Genomic DNA, 20,017 nt, shown 5'->3' with positions numbered 1-20,017 from the left:
ACAAACTGGAGGCTGCCAGAGTCTGAAAGTCGGTTAAAGTGGCTTCTGCTGCCTTTATAATGCGATTTTGTTTATGAAAAAAGCACGACTGTTTTTTATTTAACCATTGTGTGCAAGACAGCTGTGACTGTCAAAAATGGAACCAAACATGAGGCGTTTTTAGATAACATTAGCTAAACTATGTGACATAATTATGATTTCAATCGGACAGATTATCTTCTTCTTCCTATTTTATGATGCATTTATTTGCAGAAACTATGAATCTCATTAATTCTGGGATTTCTTTGGTATTCTGAGTGGTTGTATTACATCAAACTCAGCTGCCTGTTCTCCCGGATCAGGACCAGAAACAGATCAGGTTTAGAGTCTCAGTCTGTAGAGACTCTTTGTTGAACAGACTGTCTGTCTCCTGATAGCTGAGGATCAACACTGGACAATCCAAATAAAGTCTGACCCAGAGTCTGTTTGACTTTACACAGCCAGGTGGATTTAACGAGGATTCAGCCAAACCTGAATCCTGAGTCCAGATCCAGTCTCTTAGTATTTATCATTAAAGGAGATCAAAGAATAGGAAAAAAAAACTATTTGTTAGTATTTTCTAAACATTTCACATCAGGACCGATGTTCCTCTGATAGTTTGGTGACTTATGGCTGCTAGTTTATCACTTTGACCAAATACTGATTAGGTATAAATAATAAACTTTTATTTATACAGCGTGTGTGTGTGTGTGTGTGTGTGTGTGTATGTGATTACAGCACCACCTGCTGGACATTGTGTGTAGTTGTATCCAAGCTGTTCTCCACTGTGTGTGTATTAGTGTTTACTAGAATCTGGAATAAAAACCTGACTCTACAGGAAAGTTTTTTTTTAACAATTTTAATCATTGTGTGTATGTCAGCTCTTCTCTACTGTGGTTAAAGCAGAGTCACTTTGGAATACAATCTCATTTCTATTTAAGTTTCAAAACACAAAAGTCATGAAAACAGAAAGGTTGTGATAACTTTATTAATAAAATACAGGTTTCATGTGTTCAGGTCATTTTCCTCAGAGGTTTCCTGGTGGAAAACTGAAGTGTTGCTCAGTTCACTACAAACCCTGAACTCATATTTTTTGCACTGTATATTCTTATTTATTGACAGAACTCTTGCTTTGTAATTTGCTCACTTCTTATTTAAATGTGAAGAAGACAGAAAGCTGCTGAGAGAAGAACAGATGGAAAACAAACTGATCTGCTCTTCTGACCAGAAGAGGAGAGCAGATGAGACATTTCTGTCCTGCAGCAGATCAAACTGAATGAAACAAGAAACAGTCAACTTGGTTCTTGACAGTCACTGAGAAATCACCACATGAATAATGCGCTGCTCACTGGACCACATGCAGCACACAATATTACATTTTAATATCTGATTTTACATAATTTGAAGAACATTTACATTCCCAAGCTTTGAAATGAAACAAGAAACAGTCAACTTGGTTCTTGACAGTCATTGAGAAATCACCACATGAATAATGCGGTGTGTGTGGAGTCTCTTTCTCACTCATTCACACTGTCAACACACCCACACTACATATAGTCTACATCATATAAACACAGTAGCCCCTAATGCATTTATGTATTTAATAATTTAATCTGATTTTTTTTCTTTTTCTGTTTTTTTCTTCACTTGTAATGATTTCCCTTTATTGTTATTAACAGATATTATTGTTATTATCATTCTCTTTCTATATCTATTATTTTCTCCTCTATGCTTTGGCAACACAAATGTGTTTACATGTCATGCCAAGTTGAAATTGAGAGAGAGGTTGTGTGTGTAAAGATACACACACACATACACACACACACACACACACACACACACACACACACACACAGACAGACAGACAGACAGACAGACAGAGAGAGAGAGAGACAAAGAGAGAGAGAGAGAGAGAGAGATCTTTGGCCAAACAACATGTAATCTGTTAATCTATGAATGACAGTTGTTTAATGTCTTCCTTTGCTCTCATTAAATGCCGGTCGTCCTGCTCAACCGGTTGCTGTCGGTTTAACGTTTTTTTTTTTTTTGTTTTTTTTTAAGTTTTCTCCCGCTAAAACCACACGCTCCGCCCGAGAGGCTCCACCCAACAGTAAAAAACTTCACCTGTGGGTAAACACGAGTCTGCACCGCCCATTCATTCAGTTTTCATTCAGTTTTCCGCTCCGCTCTCAGCCTGTCTGTCTGTCTGTATGATCTCTGCTCCTTCTCTTTCTGTACGGACTGCAGGAGAAATCTCGTCTCTCTGGATGTTTGTCACTGGAAATACGGACAGTGTTCACCTGAAGGTAAGTGACTCTTTCCTGGTCTCACTTCCCAGCTGATCCACTACTCGGTCTTCCCACTCAACTATAGGTTAAAACTTGACCAGTTCACCGTGTGTTTTGGTTTGTTTCCATTGTATGCCATGTTAACAGGCACCGCTGTAAAAGAGACCTAGGTCTCAGTTGGGCTTTCCCTGTATAAATAAAGGATAAATGAAAATGGTGAAAAAATGAAGGAATCAGGTTTTTATAGTTTGAGTGCTGGATCTGTCAGCGCCACTTCTCTGCTGTTGTCTTCTGATGAGTTGCAGCTTGAACTTTCACTGATCAAACGTTTAAAAGATGTAACACAGTGCAGATGCAGATGATAACAGGTCAAATATCTGTCAGTCTGATCCGTTAGAGAAAGAGCCGTCTGTATATTTTAAGACTGCAACGATTCACATGGAATTATTATTATCTGCATGTTATAGGGTGTGTATATAGCTGTACAAGTGGACCTGTACAAAAACGCGCTCAAAGGGCATAAAGTGACTAGCTGGGGATTTCAGAAATGGTAACATTTTGTTTACAGTGATCCAATATTATGTTGACTGTAGCAAAGCTCAACATTTGGACACATGAGGTTTTTAGCTTGTAGGCATCTAACCATGAAGCTACCGGCCAGTCAAGTGTCAGTCCAGCAACACTCCAGTGTCCATCTGGCCGCTGTAGTCAGCTCGCCAACACACAGCTGCCTGATCTTTGCTATCTCTCCATATACGGATAATCAATCACTTGTTTAACCTATAATATCCTACCTTTCTTCCTCTTTTGAAAACGTGACGAAGATCCATATAACCTGTCTTGTCTTTTCCTGACATTGTGTTTCCTGGCTGTACCTTGCTTCCTCTGACCTAGACTAGGACCGACCAATTAAAATCATCAATTAGTGGTGGTCAAACTAGACTAGGTAGACCTAATGCAAGCCGGGCCATTGATGTCTCGCCTCCTCTGGGCTTTCACACCCTAGTACAATACGTGTTCTGTACTGCCCTCTGCATTGTAGTGATATACTATATAAGTGGCACTTTATACAATTCAATTCAACTTTATTGTCATTGTAACGCGCACAGGTACACATACGACAAAAGCTACTCCCAGGTGCAGGTGGAGGTGTTATTACATATACCCAGAGTTACTTGCAGATGGTGTCAAAAATGTGGCAGAAGGTAAAAAGTAGCATTGGGCTACATGCAGTGGTTGCTGTTAATGCTGTTTTTTTTCAAAAGGGAACATTGTTACATCAGGATAAAGTACAGGGAGCCGGTAATTCTTCCACTCTCAGCTCCAGCAGGTGAATCAGACCCAGACTTCATATCTCACATGGCTCAGTGTCTGCTGTCGGTCCACAGGACGGCTGGAGGTGTGAAGGGATCTGAGAGGCTCTACTGCCTGAGATGACTTAGGTTTCATCACATGTTCATGACTCCTCCCCCTCTGTCCTCTGCTCTCACAGGGAGAAGATGATCTGGATCCTGCTGCTGCTCTTCCTCACATCCTGTGTCTGCGGTCAGCTTCCACCTTCAATTCATTATCCAGAAATATAAAGAGATTTTCAGCCTCACTAACAGATTTTCTCACTTGATGATTGATTTGCTTTGATTTTCTTCTTGTCAGGTCGAAAAGCCTCTGAAACAGCATTTAGACCATCATGGACACTAAAACTCTCCAACAAAACCTATATAGACAGAGTGTTTCCTTAATCAGGTTAATATCAGAGTATTGGTGAGCATGTAAACACTCTCAGTCTCTCTGTTCCTCACTTTCCTCTCTCTCTCCCTCAGGAACATTCATTGTGAATGTGAAGCAGATCTCCTATCAGGCAGAGGAGAACGGGAACGTGGCGATGGAATGGATCTTCCCACCCAAACCCAACATGTCTCTCACCTCATTTAACATCTATTGTTCACTGCTGTCCCCTACTGAAGAAAAGACTTTATATTATTTAGAAAACGGTGTTGAAGAACCAGAATCTCAACATGAGCAGTTTACAGGACGAGTGCGATGTGATGAACACAGACTCAGAGAAGGAACCATCAGGCTCCATCTGTCCAGACTCAGGACTAACGACTCAGGAACGTACCTGTGTGAAGTGTTCACTGGTTATGGAGGGAACTTTCGTGACTGTTCCCTCACTGTCACTGGTGAGTTGACTCAGTAGAACTCAGTAGAACTCAGAACTATTTGTAAGTAAAGAGAGGCTCGCTCCCCTGTCTGATCTGCTGTGGTTCTTCTGTTCTCTTGTCAGATTGTTACAGTAAACTGTTTCCTCTTCACATTAATGACTCAGTATTTGTCTGATCTCTGAACAGCAGCCAGGCTTCAGTCCACAGCTGAGAAAACCAAGCTGCAGAGCCGGGGAGTGACCGCTCTCTTTGCTGGATTGGTGCTTTTGTTGCCACACTTTTCCTCATAATGCGCTCCACTCTGCATGAAGAGACAGCAGCTAAAACGAAATCTCCACCGCTTGGGAGAAAAAAAGTGTGATCGACTGCAGACACACTTGCCAACCTTGAGACCTCAAAAATAGGGAGGATTTTGAAACCAAAGTGGGGGGTCTGTGGGTCCTCCCCCAGAAAAATTTACTTTTCAGAAACTTTGTTTCCTGCATTCTGGTGACTTTTAAAGAATTAAGAAACTTGTTACCATGTTATTAGACTGCTGATATCAGGGATGTTTGTACTTGTATTTAAAAGACTAATGTTGCAGCACTTTTTGTTTTCCTGGCACTTTAAATTATCTGGCAGCTCATCCTGTTGATGCTGGAAGAATGTTTATATATTTCCACTATTGCAATAGTTTGCACTAATTTTAAGTCACTCTGAATAATAGCTCACATAATTATAAGATATAAGATAAGATATAAGATAAGATATAAGGATAAGAATTTACTATTTTCCATCCCTAAATCACTCAGACAACAGTCACTGACAAATTTGTACGGTTTGTGCAATATGGCAGATTTGGATACAATTCTTATTGTGAAGTTTAATCCCTCATGTTTTTATGACAGCTTGCTGGGAATCAGACCTGTTTATCTGTAGCATAATAGTTAATGTTATATATAATGTTAATATAATGTTTCTATAAATATATAAATATAATGTTAGTATGAATATAAGGTAATATATAAAGTATGTTTATTATTCTTCCCATGTCACTGTTAATAAAATTGGACATTTTGCTTCAATTACATTACAGTCAGGAGAAATTATAACATTTGATTTCAACACTTGTTGGTAAATATCCTACATTATAACTTGAGCTGATGTTTATTTTATTTCTGTAATGAGGGGAATTTATTTTGCAGTAATTAAACCAATTACACTTCAGTCAAGTCATGGTCACATGACCACATCCTCTGTTGTGTGGTTCATAAATATCTGACTCAGTGCTCTCACATGACAAATTCCTGTAAAAGGCTAAACAAATGAAATCTTAAATGTATAGGCTTTTAGATGTATTGTTTTATACATTTTAATAACTTTTAACATTAATCTGCCTGTTTATTGTAAACAGAAGTCAGGTTTTTATTCCTGATTCTAGTAAACTGTAAAGCGCGAGTGTAATTTTGTGCACGCGCATATGAACGCGTGTTCACGCGCGACGCGGTTATCTTTTCCGAGCTGCAGTCTATAAACACCGCTTCCCGTCGGCGTTTATCAAACGGAATAAATAGCTGACGCAGACAGACCAAGAGATGCGCTGCCCAGCTAGGTTAGCAAGACTTGGAGAGAACACAAGTTTACCTGACTGCTGTTCCCGCAATTCATTCTCATGGTGTTTTTTTCCCCCTCTTTTCGTGACCAGAAGGATAGTTCCGCTTCATCCTCTCATCGAAGTTGTAAACAGACACATGCTTTGACACGAGGGGGAGGCGGGGCCCTTGCGTAATTTGCGGGGCCCTACGCAACTTGCGTAGTGAGCGTATGGGGCCGCCCGGCTCTGTGTGTGTGTCTCTTTACACATACCTCTCTCATTTTCAACTTGCTTTATTGGCTTGACATGTAAACACATTTGTGTTGCCAAAGCATAGAGGAGAAAATAATAGATATAGAAAGAGAATGATAACAATAATATCTGTTAATAACAATAAAGGGAAATCATTACAAGAAGAAAGAAGAAAAAAAACAGAAAAAGAAAACAAATCTGATGAAATTATTAAATACATAAATGCATTATATACGCTATAGTGGGCTACCGTGTTTATATGATGTAGACTATATGTAGTGTGGGTGTGTTGACAGTGTGAATGAGTGAGAAAGAGACTCCACACACACCGCATTATTCATGTGGTGATTTCTCAATGACTGTCAAGAACCAAGTTGACTGTTTCTTGTTTCATTTCAAAGCTTGGGAATGTAAATGTTCTTCAAATTATGTAAAATCAGATATTAAAATGTAATATTGTGTGCTGCATGTGGTCCAGTGAGCCTGAAAATCCATTTCGTGTTTTCTCCAGCAGAGGGCGGTGTGACGTCATGAGATGAACTCAGACTGACCGCTCCGTTAAAATGAATGAGAAATAAAACACTGGTGATCTGTCGCTGCGGAGTGATTCAACCACAACAGCTTGTCTATATGATGTAGACTATATGTAGTGTGGGCCAGACCTCTTCTGGTCAGAAGAGCAGATCAGTTTGTTTTCCATCTGCTTTCTGTCTTCTTCACATTTAAATAAGAAGTGAGCAAATTACAAAGCAAAGAGTTCTGTCAATAAATAAGAATATACAGTGCAAGAAATATGAGTTCAGGGTTTGTAGTGAACTGAGCAACACTTGCTCGAACACTTGACCTGAACACATGAAACCTGTATTTTATTAATAAAGTTATCACAATCTTTTCTGTTTTCATGACTTGTGTGTTTTGAAACTTAAATAGAAATAAGATTATATTTCAAAGTGACTCTGCTTTAACCACAGTAGAGTGTGATATTAACCTTCCTGTTTCAGCTGAGTCTGTTATTAAAATGCTGTCAGTTTCAGACTCTGGCAGCCTCCAGTTAGTGTTTACATGTAACTGCAAGTCTGTTAACGGTCAGGATATCAGGGGGCATCACTCTATTGCTCCTATAACTGAAAACGGGAAATGGGCTGAATGAAACCATAGTAACCCATGTGGTAACCTGATAACCAGGTTTTTTTTGTGTACAGAAAGGCTGCTTTGCCTTCAGCAGCAGATCTGTATCTCTGCTCCTTTCTCCACCTGTATGGACTGCAGGAGAAATCCTGTTTTTTCTGGATGTATTGGATCTACTGGAAATACAAACATTATTCACCTAAAGGTAATCTTTCTCTCACACTCAGTTTGGAATTTACACACTTCTAGCAACACTGTAAACTTATAGTAGTTAGTAGTAGTAGTACTACTAGTTATAGTAGTAGTAACTTATAGATAGCCAATTTGTTTCTGTTCTGTTTCTAGCACAAATGTTTTTGTTTTCTTCTACTGCGCTTTTGTTGTTTGAGGAGTGTTACTGTAGAACATTTGGAGAAAAAAATACCCTTATTTGTATTGATAGTGTGTTATGTTCGGAATACACATCCATACTTTACACATTTGGATACCTGTATGTATGTGTGTTTACTACATGTATGACAAAACTTTATTGCAAACTGCTCTGCCCTGCACACAGAAAAAGCAAAAGCCACAAGTGTTTTTCATTTATACTATCAGTGTGTAGTTGGTGCTTCGTGTGTTTATTCAAATAATGGTTTGTGTGAACTGTATTGATGCAAAAACACAATTTTTAAAAGAGTTTGAAGAGTTTTGCAAGGATTGTTTGCTTTTGCAAGAGATGTATAATGTTTTGGTGTAATGTTTTGTGGTTAGTGTGTAGAGTTTTGCAAAAATAGCCTGTAGTTTCAAAGATAGTGCCTAAGCAATCAGAAAACCAGAAAACCCTGTAAACCTGCATAAAAGGCATAAAAAAATCCCTTAATTTAGTGTCTCTGTGAATCAACCCATGAATAAATCCCTTATAAACCCAGGATACTAACCTTACTTTTTTCAAGCTATGTTGTTTTTAATGGATAATTAATGTTTATGTAATGAGAAATTAAGGACATTTCAGGGATAAATTAAGGGGGTTGTTTTGTACCCTCTAGACCAGACATGGGCAAAATACGGCCCCAGGGCCAGACCCGGCCCGTGGACCATCTCATTCCGGCCCGCAACGGGGCCGGAATGAGATGGTCCAACGGCCTCAAAGGAAAACAAAACGACCCCCCAAAGCATTGTTAATAAATCTCGAGTCGAATGACTAACCAGCAAGCAATTTTGCGTTTAAAAGACGTCTAAAAGCCGTCTATTCGTAGACCTGACGTCTAGGCTAAAACACGGGTAAATTTGGGCTGTCAGTGAAAGTTTAGTAGACGTCCAACCATAGCCCAAGTATATAGCCATCAATTAGACGGCTATTGAACAACTACATATATAAGTCTAATAGACAACAAAATAATGGCTAAAGGATTCTTTTTACTCAAATATAACATGTTCTGATAATAAATGTCAATCCATCCAACAAACAAGATAAATATATAAAGGATTTATTACAAAAAATACATACAGAAACATTTTAAACAACTTAACATATTAAAACATGATAAATATATAAGTAATTTATTACAAAAACTACAATCATGGAACATTTTAAACAACAACACAACTGCTAGGCGTGGCTAACCGCTAAGGCGAATGCTAACGCTAACAGGCGCGTTTTGAACGGGCACTGCACTAGTTTTAGAAAAAACAGAAACAGATGCAACTTCAGTACACATCGTCTGCTGTTGTGAAATGTGCATGAATATTGTGCCAGCACATGTGCTTTCTAGGTAGCATGTTAAGCTAACCACACTATGGCTTACTCACTGCTAACCGCTAAAAATGGCACGGTTCCTGCACATGATAACAAATAATGTAGATACATAATGAACACATGACAAGACAAAAACACAGTGACTTACAAGATAAACCAAATAAGCCGTAAACATGACGTGAACTGCTCAGTTCTGCTCTGCCTCTGACTGCTTCTTCCACCGGGCGGAGCATTATGCCTCCTCACTGTCGAGTCTCGCGTTGCCAGTCGTCATGTCTCTCAAGCAGTACAGCTGCCCTCTAGCGGTTGAGAATCGTAATTGCATTTTGTATTTACTTGTAAAATGAAAGAAAGTCAAATACGGAGAATGGTGTATATGAATGTGTAACAGCAACAAATAATGCTAATTCAAAGGTTAATACTAACTTCGCCGGATGGGCTTAAGCAGGCTATACAGTAGCCGGTCCAATTCAGAGTTAAATCGTGGCTACACATAGATCATTTCACTGAAATGATACTAATCTCAGTTTGTTTTCATAGTTGACTTGCTAACATGCCATGCACCTCACAAGTTGCGTGGGCGAAAACTACCAATTTTAACACTATTTTGGCTAGAAGTGTGATACACATAGCCACTGATCAGGGCTACAGCCAAGCCGTTGAAATGACGGCAATTGATTGCCTCGATTTCGCCGGATGGGCTAAAAGCAGAATACACGTTGCCGGTGTTCCGCGCAGGACTGCCCCCCCGTACATGCGTGCCTCCCCAGTGTAAACACACGCGTCGTACAGTCCTGCCTCCCGTACAGCGCTGCCCCCTGTTGTGGTTTCGTATTTCAGCCGCCAGGTGTCATCTGGAGACAAAGACCCTGTTTACTGCAGGCAGGCGTGCTGTACAAATGTGTTTCCCGTGGACGCTTGTCATGTTCAGTGGTAAAAAAAAATATATAACCTCATAAAGTATTTTCTGTACACGCTATTTCCAACCGTCAAAAACAAAATTCTAGATCTCTAAATATAAGATGGATTGTAAAAATGGGTTAATGTTTATTAGTAATTTAGTTTATTAGTCCTGAATTTCTAATTAAAAAAGTGCTGTCCTATCCTAATAAAAAAATCTAAACAATCTAAACAATTCATGATTTTACAAATAAGTGGGCCTATATACGCTATCTGACATAATGGGGCAGACATGCAACAAAGCAATTAATGAGCAAGTATTGAACCCATGACCTTCATTTCTGCAGCCTGTACTGTGAGGCAGTTCCTTAGACCACTGAGCCACCGTGAGTTTTCTCATGCATCTCTTGTACATCCCATTTGTTTCTATCATTGTGTTTTGTTTTTCTTAATTACTCTCTATGACTGGGGAAATTCATGAAACACATCAATCTTTTTTTTTTTTATATTTATTTTATGCTTTACTGACAGAGATAGTGCGAGAGAGAGACAGGAAGGTATGGGAGAGAGGGGGGAGGACATGCAGCAAAGGATTCGAACCCGGGTCGTTGCGGGAAAGACTGAACCTTATGGTATGCGCTCTACTCAGTGAGCCACCAGGGTGCCCCACATTGGCTCTAGTCTTGCTGGTTTCTCTTTATATTGGATTAATGACAGTATTTCGCTTTTAGAGTGGCCAGTCCACTCCCCTTAGTTATATAAATTATTGACACAATAGGAAAGCTGAGAGGACGGAGTAGGGGAAAACATCAGAGAAGGTTCTGGTGGGACGGAAGCCCAGACCAGCAGGGGAAGACCTGCATGTAGACCCAAAGACAGGCGGACTGCCACTACCTCTGGACATGAAAATGTCTGTCTACTCTAAATTATAAGGCATAAGAGCAATCATTTTATGACTTGGGTTCAATTCACTCTCCAACCAGGAGATTAAGACAAAACAGTAGAGAGGACGATTGAGGGGAAAAGTACATTAATTTACATTGGAGTTGAACCTTTCAGCAAACTGAGACTCCTTGATTTTCACTAAACTACAGGGAGATGAAACATCCGGGGCAAGACAACATATCCATATTATCTGATGTGTTACAGTGAGTGTTGTCATGTGTAAAGTTTGAGGTCACTACTTTTGTACATTTGTGAATGAATGGTAGGCCTATCACACATCTAAAATACTCAAGAGGCTTGTATATAGGCCTTCCCATGTGAACGATTCTGTGCCTTAGCTCTGACACAAGTAATGATAAATCAACCAGGATTGCAATTTACAAACTTTACAAAAAGACCAATTTGGGTTCAGTTATTACATTTTTGCATTGGATTACCATACAAAGCGAGAAAGAAAAGCATAATCACAGAGGGTGAATCACCTTATACAGATTCTACAGTTCATATCAAAGTTGCTTTTACTGCAAAATGCATACTTTTACCCCACATTTAAGTCTATCAAAACATGTAGAATTTTTGTACCAAAGAACTGGAGAAATGCCATCAACAAATGAACCAAACCAAATCAGCTGAATGAGCTTTTAAAAATGCAATGAAGGGTTTGGAGGCTGATTCAATTGGAGTTTGTAAATGGTTCCCTATAGCTAGACTCATCTACTCTTTTTAGGTGCAGGATTCTGTGTGTTTTTTATTACTTCTTTTACTGCCTTGTTTTTACTGTATGTCTCTTCATGTTTGTTTTTGTATGTTGCGACACTATCGCTGCTGTCTTGGCCAGGGCTCCCTCGAAAAAGAGATCTTGTAATCTCATTGAGACTCACCTGGTTAAATAAAGGTTAAATAAAATAAATAAATAAAAACCTTAACTACAACCTCAAACCAGATTTTTTCCGTTTATCCCTTTAACCCATTTGTAGAACAGACTGTCCTTTCCACTTAGAATACATTATACAGATCTAACCAGATCTAACACAGCAAGAACCCAATCAAGCATATTAATGAGCATTTACTCATAAATATGCTTGTTTGGGTCCAGGGGTGAACACCTGACTGACTGCTGTTTGAAATTTTATCTCACTGTAGCATACAGCACATCCTCAGTAACAATACACTGCATTGGGTCGGCCTATTTGAAATGGCCTATAACTTTTTGAGAGTTACCACAATGATCATGACAAACTTGTCTTCAATGTATTGCATGTAAGAGGCATGGAGAGAAAATGCAACAGGAAAAGGTGATTAAAATCAACTATTTTTACCCTCAACAGTAACATGCAATAATTTCAAAGATTTTACTGAGTTAGTTCATATAATATCAAATAACTTTATCTAGCACTAACCTGTGGACGGCATGTCTGGGGATACAGATATGCAGAACAAATAACTTTTTTCCATAGTTGATATGGTAGGCTGATAGTATACCAACAAGCAATATGTGTGTTTTGCCTGAAAATAGCATTTCAACATCTGTACTACCGTCTAAAACCTTTAGCTTGGTGACTGTTTGGTTTCAGACAGCCTTGTGACTTGCTTTGAACACAGAAGAGGTAAGAAAACAAGAAGCAAACCTAGCCTGCGTGCATATCAAAATGAAGCTGAGAAGAAATAGCATTTAACTTGTTTATTTAAAAATCGTATTTGACAAAAAAAATCGACAAAACTATTTTGACTGTACAAGTAGCCCAATATTTTATATTATTATTATTTTATTTTATATTTTGGGGTAGGGTTATATTTACTAAGGCCTTGGAATATTTGACTACTAACCGGTCTTTACCCAGAGCCTGGCTCTGGGTAAAGATACACCTTTGTTTGCTCGTCGTACCAAGATACACCTTTGTTTGCTCATCGTACCAAGATACACCTTTGTTTGCTCTTCGTACCAAGCTGTCCCCCCCCGCAGCAGACCAGTGCAGACACTACTGAGCAGACTCAAGTTTACCTCAGGAAAGTAAGACAGGCACAGATTCAATTGTGGAGTACATGCGCCGTCTAGTGGAGAACTGCTGTATTACACGGGAGGCAGCGCTGTACAGAAGGCAGGATTGTACGACGCGTGTGTCAGTCCTGCGCGGAACACCGGCAACGTGTAGTCTGCTTTTAGCCCATCCGGCGAAATCAAGGCAATCAATTGCCGTCATTTCAACGGCTTGGCTATAGCCCTGATCAACGGCTATGTGTATCCCACTTCTGGCCAAAATAGTGTTAAAATTGGTAGCTTTCACCCACACAACTTGTGAGGTGCATGGCATCAGATCATGTTAGCAAGTCACCTATGAAAACAAACTGAGATTAGTATCCCAGCAAGCAATAGACGTCATTTCAACGTCTCGGCTAGATGTAGCCCCGATTTAGTCCGGCTATGTGTAACCCACTTCTAGCCAAAATGATCTTGAAATTGGTTAGATTTCGTTTTTGCCAACACAGCCTGCGAGGTGTATGATATTCCATCATGTTAGCAAAGTCAGCAGTGATTACAAGGTGTTTAGTTTAATTTCTTTGACATGGTCTATGCATAGCCACGATTTAGCTCCCAACTGGCCGGCTATTTGTAGCCCATTTGTAGCCCACTTCTAGCCAAAACTGTTTAATTGTAGTTTTCGCCTACGCAGCCTGTGAGGTGGATAATATCCCATCATGTTTGCAATGTCAATAATAAAGACAAGGTGTTAGTATCATTTCATTGACATGGTCTATGTGTAGCCACGATTTAGCTCTGAATTGGACCGGCTACATGTAGTCTGCTTTTAGCCCACCCGGCGAAATCGAGGCTATCAATTGCAGTCATTTCAACGGCTTGGCTATAGCCCTGATCACTGGCTATGTGTATCCCACTTCTAGCCAAAATAGTGTTAAAATTGGTTAAATGTAGTTTTCGCCCACGCAGCTTGTGAGGTGCATGGCATCGGATAATGTTAGGAAGTCAACTATGAAAACAAACTGAGATTAGTATCATTTCATTGAAATGGTCGGTGTGTAGCCACGATTTAGCTCTGAATTGGACCCGCTACTGTATAGCCTGCTTAAGCCCATCCGGCGAAGTTAGTATTAACCTCTGAATTAGAATTATTTTTTGCTGTCACACATTCATACACCATTCTCCGTATTTGACTTTATTTCATTTTACAAGTAAATACAAAATGCAATTGCGATTCTCAACCGCTAGAGGGCAGCTGTACTGCTTGAGAGACATGACGACTGGCAACGCAAGACTTGACAGTTAGGAGGCATAATGCTCCGCCCGGTGGAAGAAGCAGTCAGAGGCAGAGCAGAACTTAGCAGTTCACGTCATGTTTACGGCTTATTTGGTTCATCTTGTAAGTCGCTGTGTTTTTGTCTTGTCATGTGTTCATTATGTATCTACATTATTTGTTATCATGTGCAGGAACCGTGCCATTTTAGCGGTTAGCAGTGTAGAGTAAGACATAGCCTAGTGTGGTTAGCTTAACATGCTACCTAGACAGCACATGTGCTGGCACAATATTCATGCACATTTCACAGCAGCAGACGATGTGTTCAAGTTGCTGTTTCTGTATTTCCTAAAACTAGTGCAGTGCCCGTTCAAAACACGCCTGTTAGCGTTAGCATTCGCCTTAGTGGTTAGCCGCGCCTAGCCGTTGTGTTGTTGTTTAAAATGTTCCTGTATGTAATTTTTGTAATAAATTCTTTATATATTTATCTTGTTTGTTGTTGTTTGTTGGATGGATTGACATTTATTATCAGAACATGTCATATTTGAGTAAAAATAATCCTTTTGCCATTATTTTGTTGTCTATTAGACTTATATATGTAGTTGTTAAATAGCTGTCTACGTGTAGACGCCTATTAGACGTCTTTTAAACGCGAGATTGGCTTGCTATTTTGTCTATCAGACTTATATATGTAGTCGTTCAATAGCTGTCTAATTGATAGCTATATACTTGGGCTATGGTTGGACGTCTACTAAACTTTCACTGACAGCCCAAATGTAGCCGTGTTTTAGCCTAGACGTCAGGTCTACGTATAGACAGCTTCTAGACGTCTTTTAAACGCAAAATTGCTTGCTGGGATGTTTGCAGGGCTGTATCTATGGATCCTGCTGAATTAATGATCAATGTAAAAAGGAATATTTAATGTTGATGTTAAAATTCCTTGAAATTGTGAACAGCCTATTGATTTTTGTTCTCCTTTGTGCCAACCAATCCAAGCTAAAGCAAATGGTGGAACGGATCGTCTTTGTCAGGTGCTCATCTGTCCTAACAGCCCGTGGTCCGGAGCCAGCAGCAAGTGGAAATACACTCATCATTCCAGCCGTAACATTTTACAATCATAAGATATTCATATTGCACATGGTTAGTTAAAACTTGGCTCGCTGACAGACCTGATGAGTGAAGAGACCGTGTCGCCAAACTCCATTCAAAAAGTTTCATGTTTCCTTATTTATCATCAAACGATGCACACATCGTAGATCATCACTTGAGACCTTTTTCTTATCACTAGGAGCCGCTGGACAATTCGGCAGTAAGTGATTCACCAAGCAGAACCTAACTTCTATAAAATCTCAATTTGGTTCACCTGCTGTTCCCACATGCCTCCTCCACCAGCACATCATGGAGCATTACAGAGGAGTTATTGCTGTGCCAATTTTAACTTCAATTTCAATAAATATTCATCTGAGTTTGATGTTGAGCTGTAAGTTATTTAATGCAGCTGCACATTTTGAATGTCGCCCCTACCCTGAATAAATAAATAAATAAATAAATAAATCGTACTCTCCGCCTAATATTTTGGGGGGAAGGTTCTGTGAAGAAAGTGGAGGCATTCTGTCTGTTATTTCTGTTTCACATTTGTTCATGTAATTAAACTCTGCACTTCAACTCCCGTTGTTTTGAATTTCTAGTCACATTAACAGGCTCCATGTTGTGGTGAAAGGCCGTGAGGCCTGCTGCAGAGAAACAACTGAGGTTAGAAACTTGGAAGATTTTTACAATAACAATATTACTTTGAATTTATTCAGAGAACCAAACGTGTGATTGCGGTAAAAGCTGCACCGCAATCTGACCGCATTGTTTCTACAAAAAAGTCCTGCAGGAATTTATTTGTGGAGGTTTTGTCCTGGATCTTAAAATTCCTGCATGATTTAAATAAATTCCAGCAGGAATCATTCAAGGAAAACCAGGAAAATGATCATGAAAATTGGTGTATTAGCATTATCATTATTTATATTTTTATATTTTATATTTGGTGTCAAATGAAACATGTTTGGTAAGCAGCGGTGTAATAATCAGGATAAAGTACAGGGAGCCGGTAATTCTTCCACTCAGCTCCAGCAGGTGAATCAGACCCAGACTTCATATCTCACATGGCTCAGTGTCTGCTGTCGGTCCACAGGACGGCTGGAGGTGTGAAGGGATCTGAGAGGCTCTACTGCCTGAGATGACTTACGTTTCATCACATGTTCATGACTCCTCCCCCTCTGTCCTCTGCTCTCACAGGGAGAAGATGATCTGGATCCTGCTGCTGCTCTTCCTCACATCCTGTGTCTGCGGTCAGCTTCCACCTTCAATTCATTATCCAGAAATATAAACATATTTTCAGCCTCAGTAAAAGATTTTCTCACTTCATTACCCTCACAGCCTCTTTGTCTTTTTAATTTGTTACATCTGTATGTTTACATGCACCCCAATACTCTTGTCAGGTGGAAAAGCCTCTGAAACAGCATTTAGACCATCATGGACACTAAAACTCTCCAACAAAACCTATATAGACAGAGTGTTTCCTTAATCAGGTTAATATCAGAGTAATGGTGAGCATGTAAACACTCTCAGTCTCTCTGTTCCTCACTTTCCTCTCTCTCTCCCACAGGAACATTCATTGTGAATGTGAAGCAGATCTCCTATCAGGCAGAGGAGAACGGGAACGTGGCGATGGAATGGATCTTCCCACCCAAGCCCAACACGTCTCTCTCCTTACTCAGCATCCATTGTTCACTGGTGTCTCCTACTGAAGAAAAGACTTTATATTATTTAGAAAACGGTGTTGAAGAACCAGAATCTCAACATGAGCAGTTTGCAGGACGAGTGCGATGTGATGAACACAGACTCAGAGAAGGAACCATCAGGCTCCATCTGTCCAGACTCAGAACTAACGACTCAGGAACGTACCTGTGTGAAGTGTTCACTGATTATGGAGGGAACTTCCATGCATGTTCGCTCAATGTCACTGGTGAGTAGAACTCAGTAGAACTCAGTAGAACTTTCCTCACTAGATTCATTTCAGCAGCTTCGTTAGTTAAAACAAAAACTACTGCAGGGTGGGACTGTTACCATGTTACCACTCCCTGTTTTTTATTTTCTTCAATCAGTGAAGGACACTTTGAACTTCTATTTTTAAAATAACTATATTGCAGATTTTTTACAAACATTATTTAACATTGAAATAAACACACAGTTATCTATTGTGGCTGGTTGAGCTGAACCTGTAATGAACAACTAAAGACAACAAATGATCTAAAACAAATTAAATATTGTCTGAACATAATACTTAGCTTCAGTCAAATTTATTTGACTTCTGAGAGCCAGATCCTTCTGTGGCAGAATTCTGACTTTATTCTCACAGGTCAATAGATTCTGAGATTAATCTCAGAACTCTGCTGCTAAAAACACATCCTATGTGATCAGGATACTTGTGTTTTATTTTCCAGGGAAAATGGGATCTGCCCCAGATCTGCCAGAGGATCCAGAGCAGAGAGAACATGGATTGTTTGGTCTCTTCGGAGTTGTGGCAGCAGCTCTAGTAGCTCTAGCAGCATTCGCTCGTCAGCACTGTTGCCCAACCAAACAACAAGGTATTTGCTTTTCCTAGTTTTAAACATTTTATAAATAGAATTTGTGTGCGTGTCCTCACTTGTTATTGTCTGATGTACAGGTCAAGGCCAAGAGGAAAACGTCAGCATTGAGCTCCTGACTGACCAGACAAAGAACAAAGAGCTCATCTCCTCAGCCCAAGCTGCTCCATGTGGGAATGGATAGAGAGAGAGAGAAAGAGAGAGAGGGAAACAGAGGGTGATGAACCAGGAGCTCAGATGGACAGAGAGTTGGATGAAATTGAAACTGAAGTCATAAGTTGAATGAAAGTGAGGAGGAAAAGAGTTCTGCTCATGCTACAAAGACTCTGGAGTCCAGTCTAGTTAATGGCAAAGACTGTAAAGGGGATTAAGACAAAGTTTCCTCAGCAGTGCCTCGCTTTTGGGCCTGAACCAGATCAGGACCAGTGGTCTGTTGTCCTGTTATAAATAGCTGTTTATATAGAGCAGATGACGTCATGCCTTTGAACTCACCGGCTCCCAACCTGCTGTAGTTCAGATGTTTCAGGTGGCTGTCCTGAGACACCATTTTGAGAGAGGTGAAGTCTGGGACTTGTAGTTCTTTGGTCCCTACATGTGTTGAGGTCATGGTGTTCACTTCACCCTGCCAAAGTAGACTGGAGGGAGGAAAGAAGTGGAACTCCTCTTCTGTCAGCAACATGCTAACACAACTGCTGCAAACAGTTTAAAGGCTTCATCTCTATAATATGACGTCAGCACCAACTGTCTAAAGTTGACATCTGCATTTTAATGTCAAACTCAGCTGCCTGTTCTCCCGGATCAGGACCAGAAACAGATCAGGTTTAGAGTCTCAGTCTGTAGAGACTCTTTGCTGGACAGACTCTCTGTCTCCTGATAGTTGAGGATCAACTGACCCAGAGTCCGTTTTACTTTACACAGCCAGGTGGATTTAACAAGTGAAACATTCAGCCAAACCCGAATCCTGAGTCCAGATTCAATCTCTTAGTATTTATCATTAAAGGAGATCAAAGAACAGGAATAAAACAATTTGTTAGTATTTTCTAAACATTTCACATCAGGACCGATGTTCCTCTGATAGTTTGGTGACTTATGGCTGCTAGTTTATCACTTTGACCAAATACTGATTAGGTACTAATAATAAACTTTATTTATACAGCATATGTGTTTTAGTTGTGTTGTAGTTGTATCCAAGCTGTTCTCTACTGTGTGTTTATCAGAGTTTACTAGAATCAGGAATAAAAACCTGACTTCTGTTTACAATAAACAGGCAGATTAACGTTAAAAGTTATTAAAATGTATAAAACAATACATCTAAAAGCCTATACATTTTAGATTTCATTTATTTAGCCTTTTACAGGAATTTGTCATGTGAGAGCACTGAGTCAGATATTTATGAACCACACAACAGTGTGACAGTGTAAAATTTCAACATACAGATAAGCTAGGAACATAAGACACTAAAATCAACCAATTGAATAAGAGACAATGGAAATAACAACCAATAAATTACTAACAGTTTCCTATATATGAACAGAGGATGTGGCCATGTGACCATGACTTGACTGAAGTGTAATTGGTTTAATTACTGCAAAATAAATTCCCCTCATTACAGAAATAAAATACACATCAGCTCAAGTTATAATGTAGGATATTTACCAACAAGTGTTGAAATCAAATGTTATAATTTCTTCTGACTGTAATGTATTTGAAGCAAAATGTCCAATTTTATTAACAGTGACATGGGAAGAATAATACTTTATAAACATACTAACATTATATTTATATATTTATACAAACATTATATTAACATTATATATAACATTAACTATTATGCTACAGATAAACAGGCTTGATTCCCAGTGAGCTGTCATAAAAACATGAGGGATTAAACTTCACACTGAGTCATGTAAGAGCATCAATATTCACAATAAGAATTGTTCCCAAATCTGCCATATTGCACAAACCATACAAATTTGTCAGTGACTGTTGACTGAGTGATTTAGGGATGGAAAATAGTAAATTTTTATCCTTATATCTTATATCTTATAATTATGTGAGATATTATTCAGAGTGACTTAAAATTAGTGCAAACTATTGCAATAGTGGAAATATATAAACATTCTTCCA

The 20,017-nt window shown here is 39.3% G+C and overlaps 1 protein-coding gene across 1 annotated transcript; it reads left to right on the top strand.

Annotated features, from left to right (window-relative positions):
- The first annotated feature begins 16,544 nt into the window (after window positions 1–16,544).
- LOC139643815 (uncharacterized) lies at window positions 16,545–19,039 on the top strand. The gene is made up of 4 exons (XM_071519085.1): window positions 16,545–16,591; window positions 16,909–17,268; window positions 17,747–17,890; window positions 17,971–19,039. Exons 1-4 carry the CDS (start codon window positions 16,546–16,548, stop codon window positions 18,072–18,074), a joined length of 654 nt encoding a protein of 217 aa, XP_071375186.1. The 5' UTR covers window position 16,545; the 3' UTR covers window positions 18,075–19,039.
- Window positions 19,040–20,017: the final 978 nt, after the last annotated feature.

This window comes from Centroberyx affinis, unplaced genomic scaffold, assembly GCF_046629955.1.
Source record: "Centroberyx affinis isolate AG114_WGS23_722 - 3 ecotype Tasmania unplaced genomic scaffold, CSIRO-AGI_Caff_v1 ptg000655l_1, whole genome shotgun sequence".
Lineage (NCBI taxonomy): Eukaryota > Metazoa > Chordata > Actinopteri > Beryciformes > Berycidae > Centroberyx > Centroberyx affinis.
The sequence above is the reverse complement of the archived record's forward strand: the minus strand, read 5'-3'. Positions and strand labels throughout refer to the sequence as shown.

Bases quoted from the DNA above. Each gene is read 5' to 3' on its own strand.
- LOC139643815 (XM_071519085.1), top strand. From the start codon at position 16,546: ATGATCTGGATCCTGCTGCTGCTCTTCCTCACATCCTGTGTCTGCG. The intron at 16,592-16,908 runs GTCAGCTTCCAC...TCTCTCCCACAG, and splicing joins CCTCACATCCTGTGTCTGCG to GAACATTCATTGTGAATGTG. The intron at 17,269-17,746 runs GTGAGTAGAACT...TTTATTTTCCAG, and splicing joins ATGTTCGCTCAATGTCACTG to GGAAAATGGGATCTGCCCCA.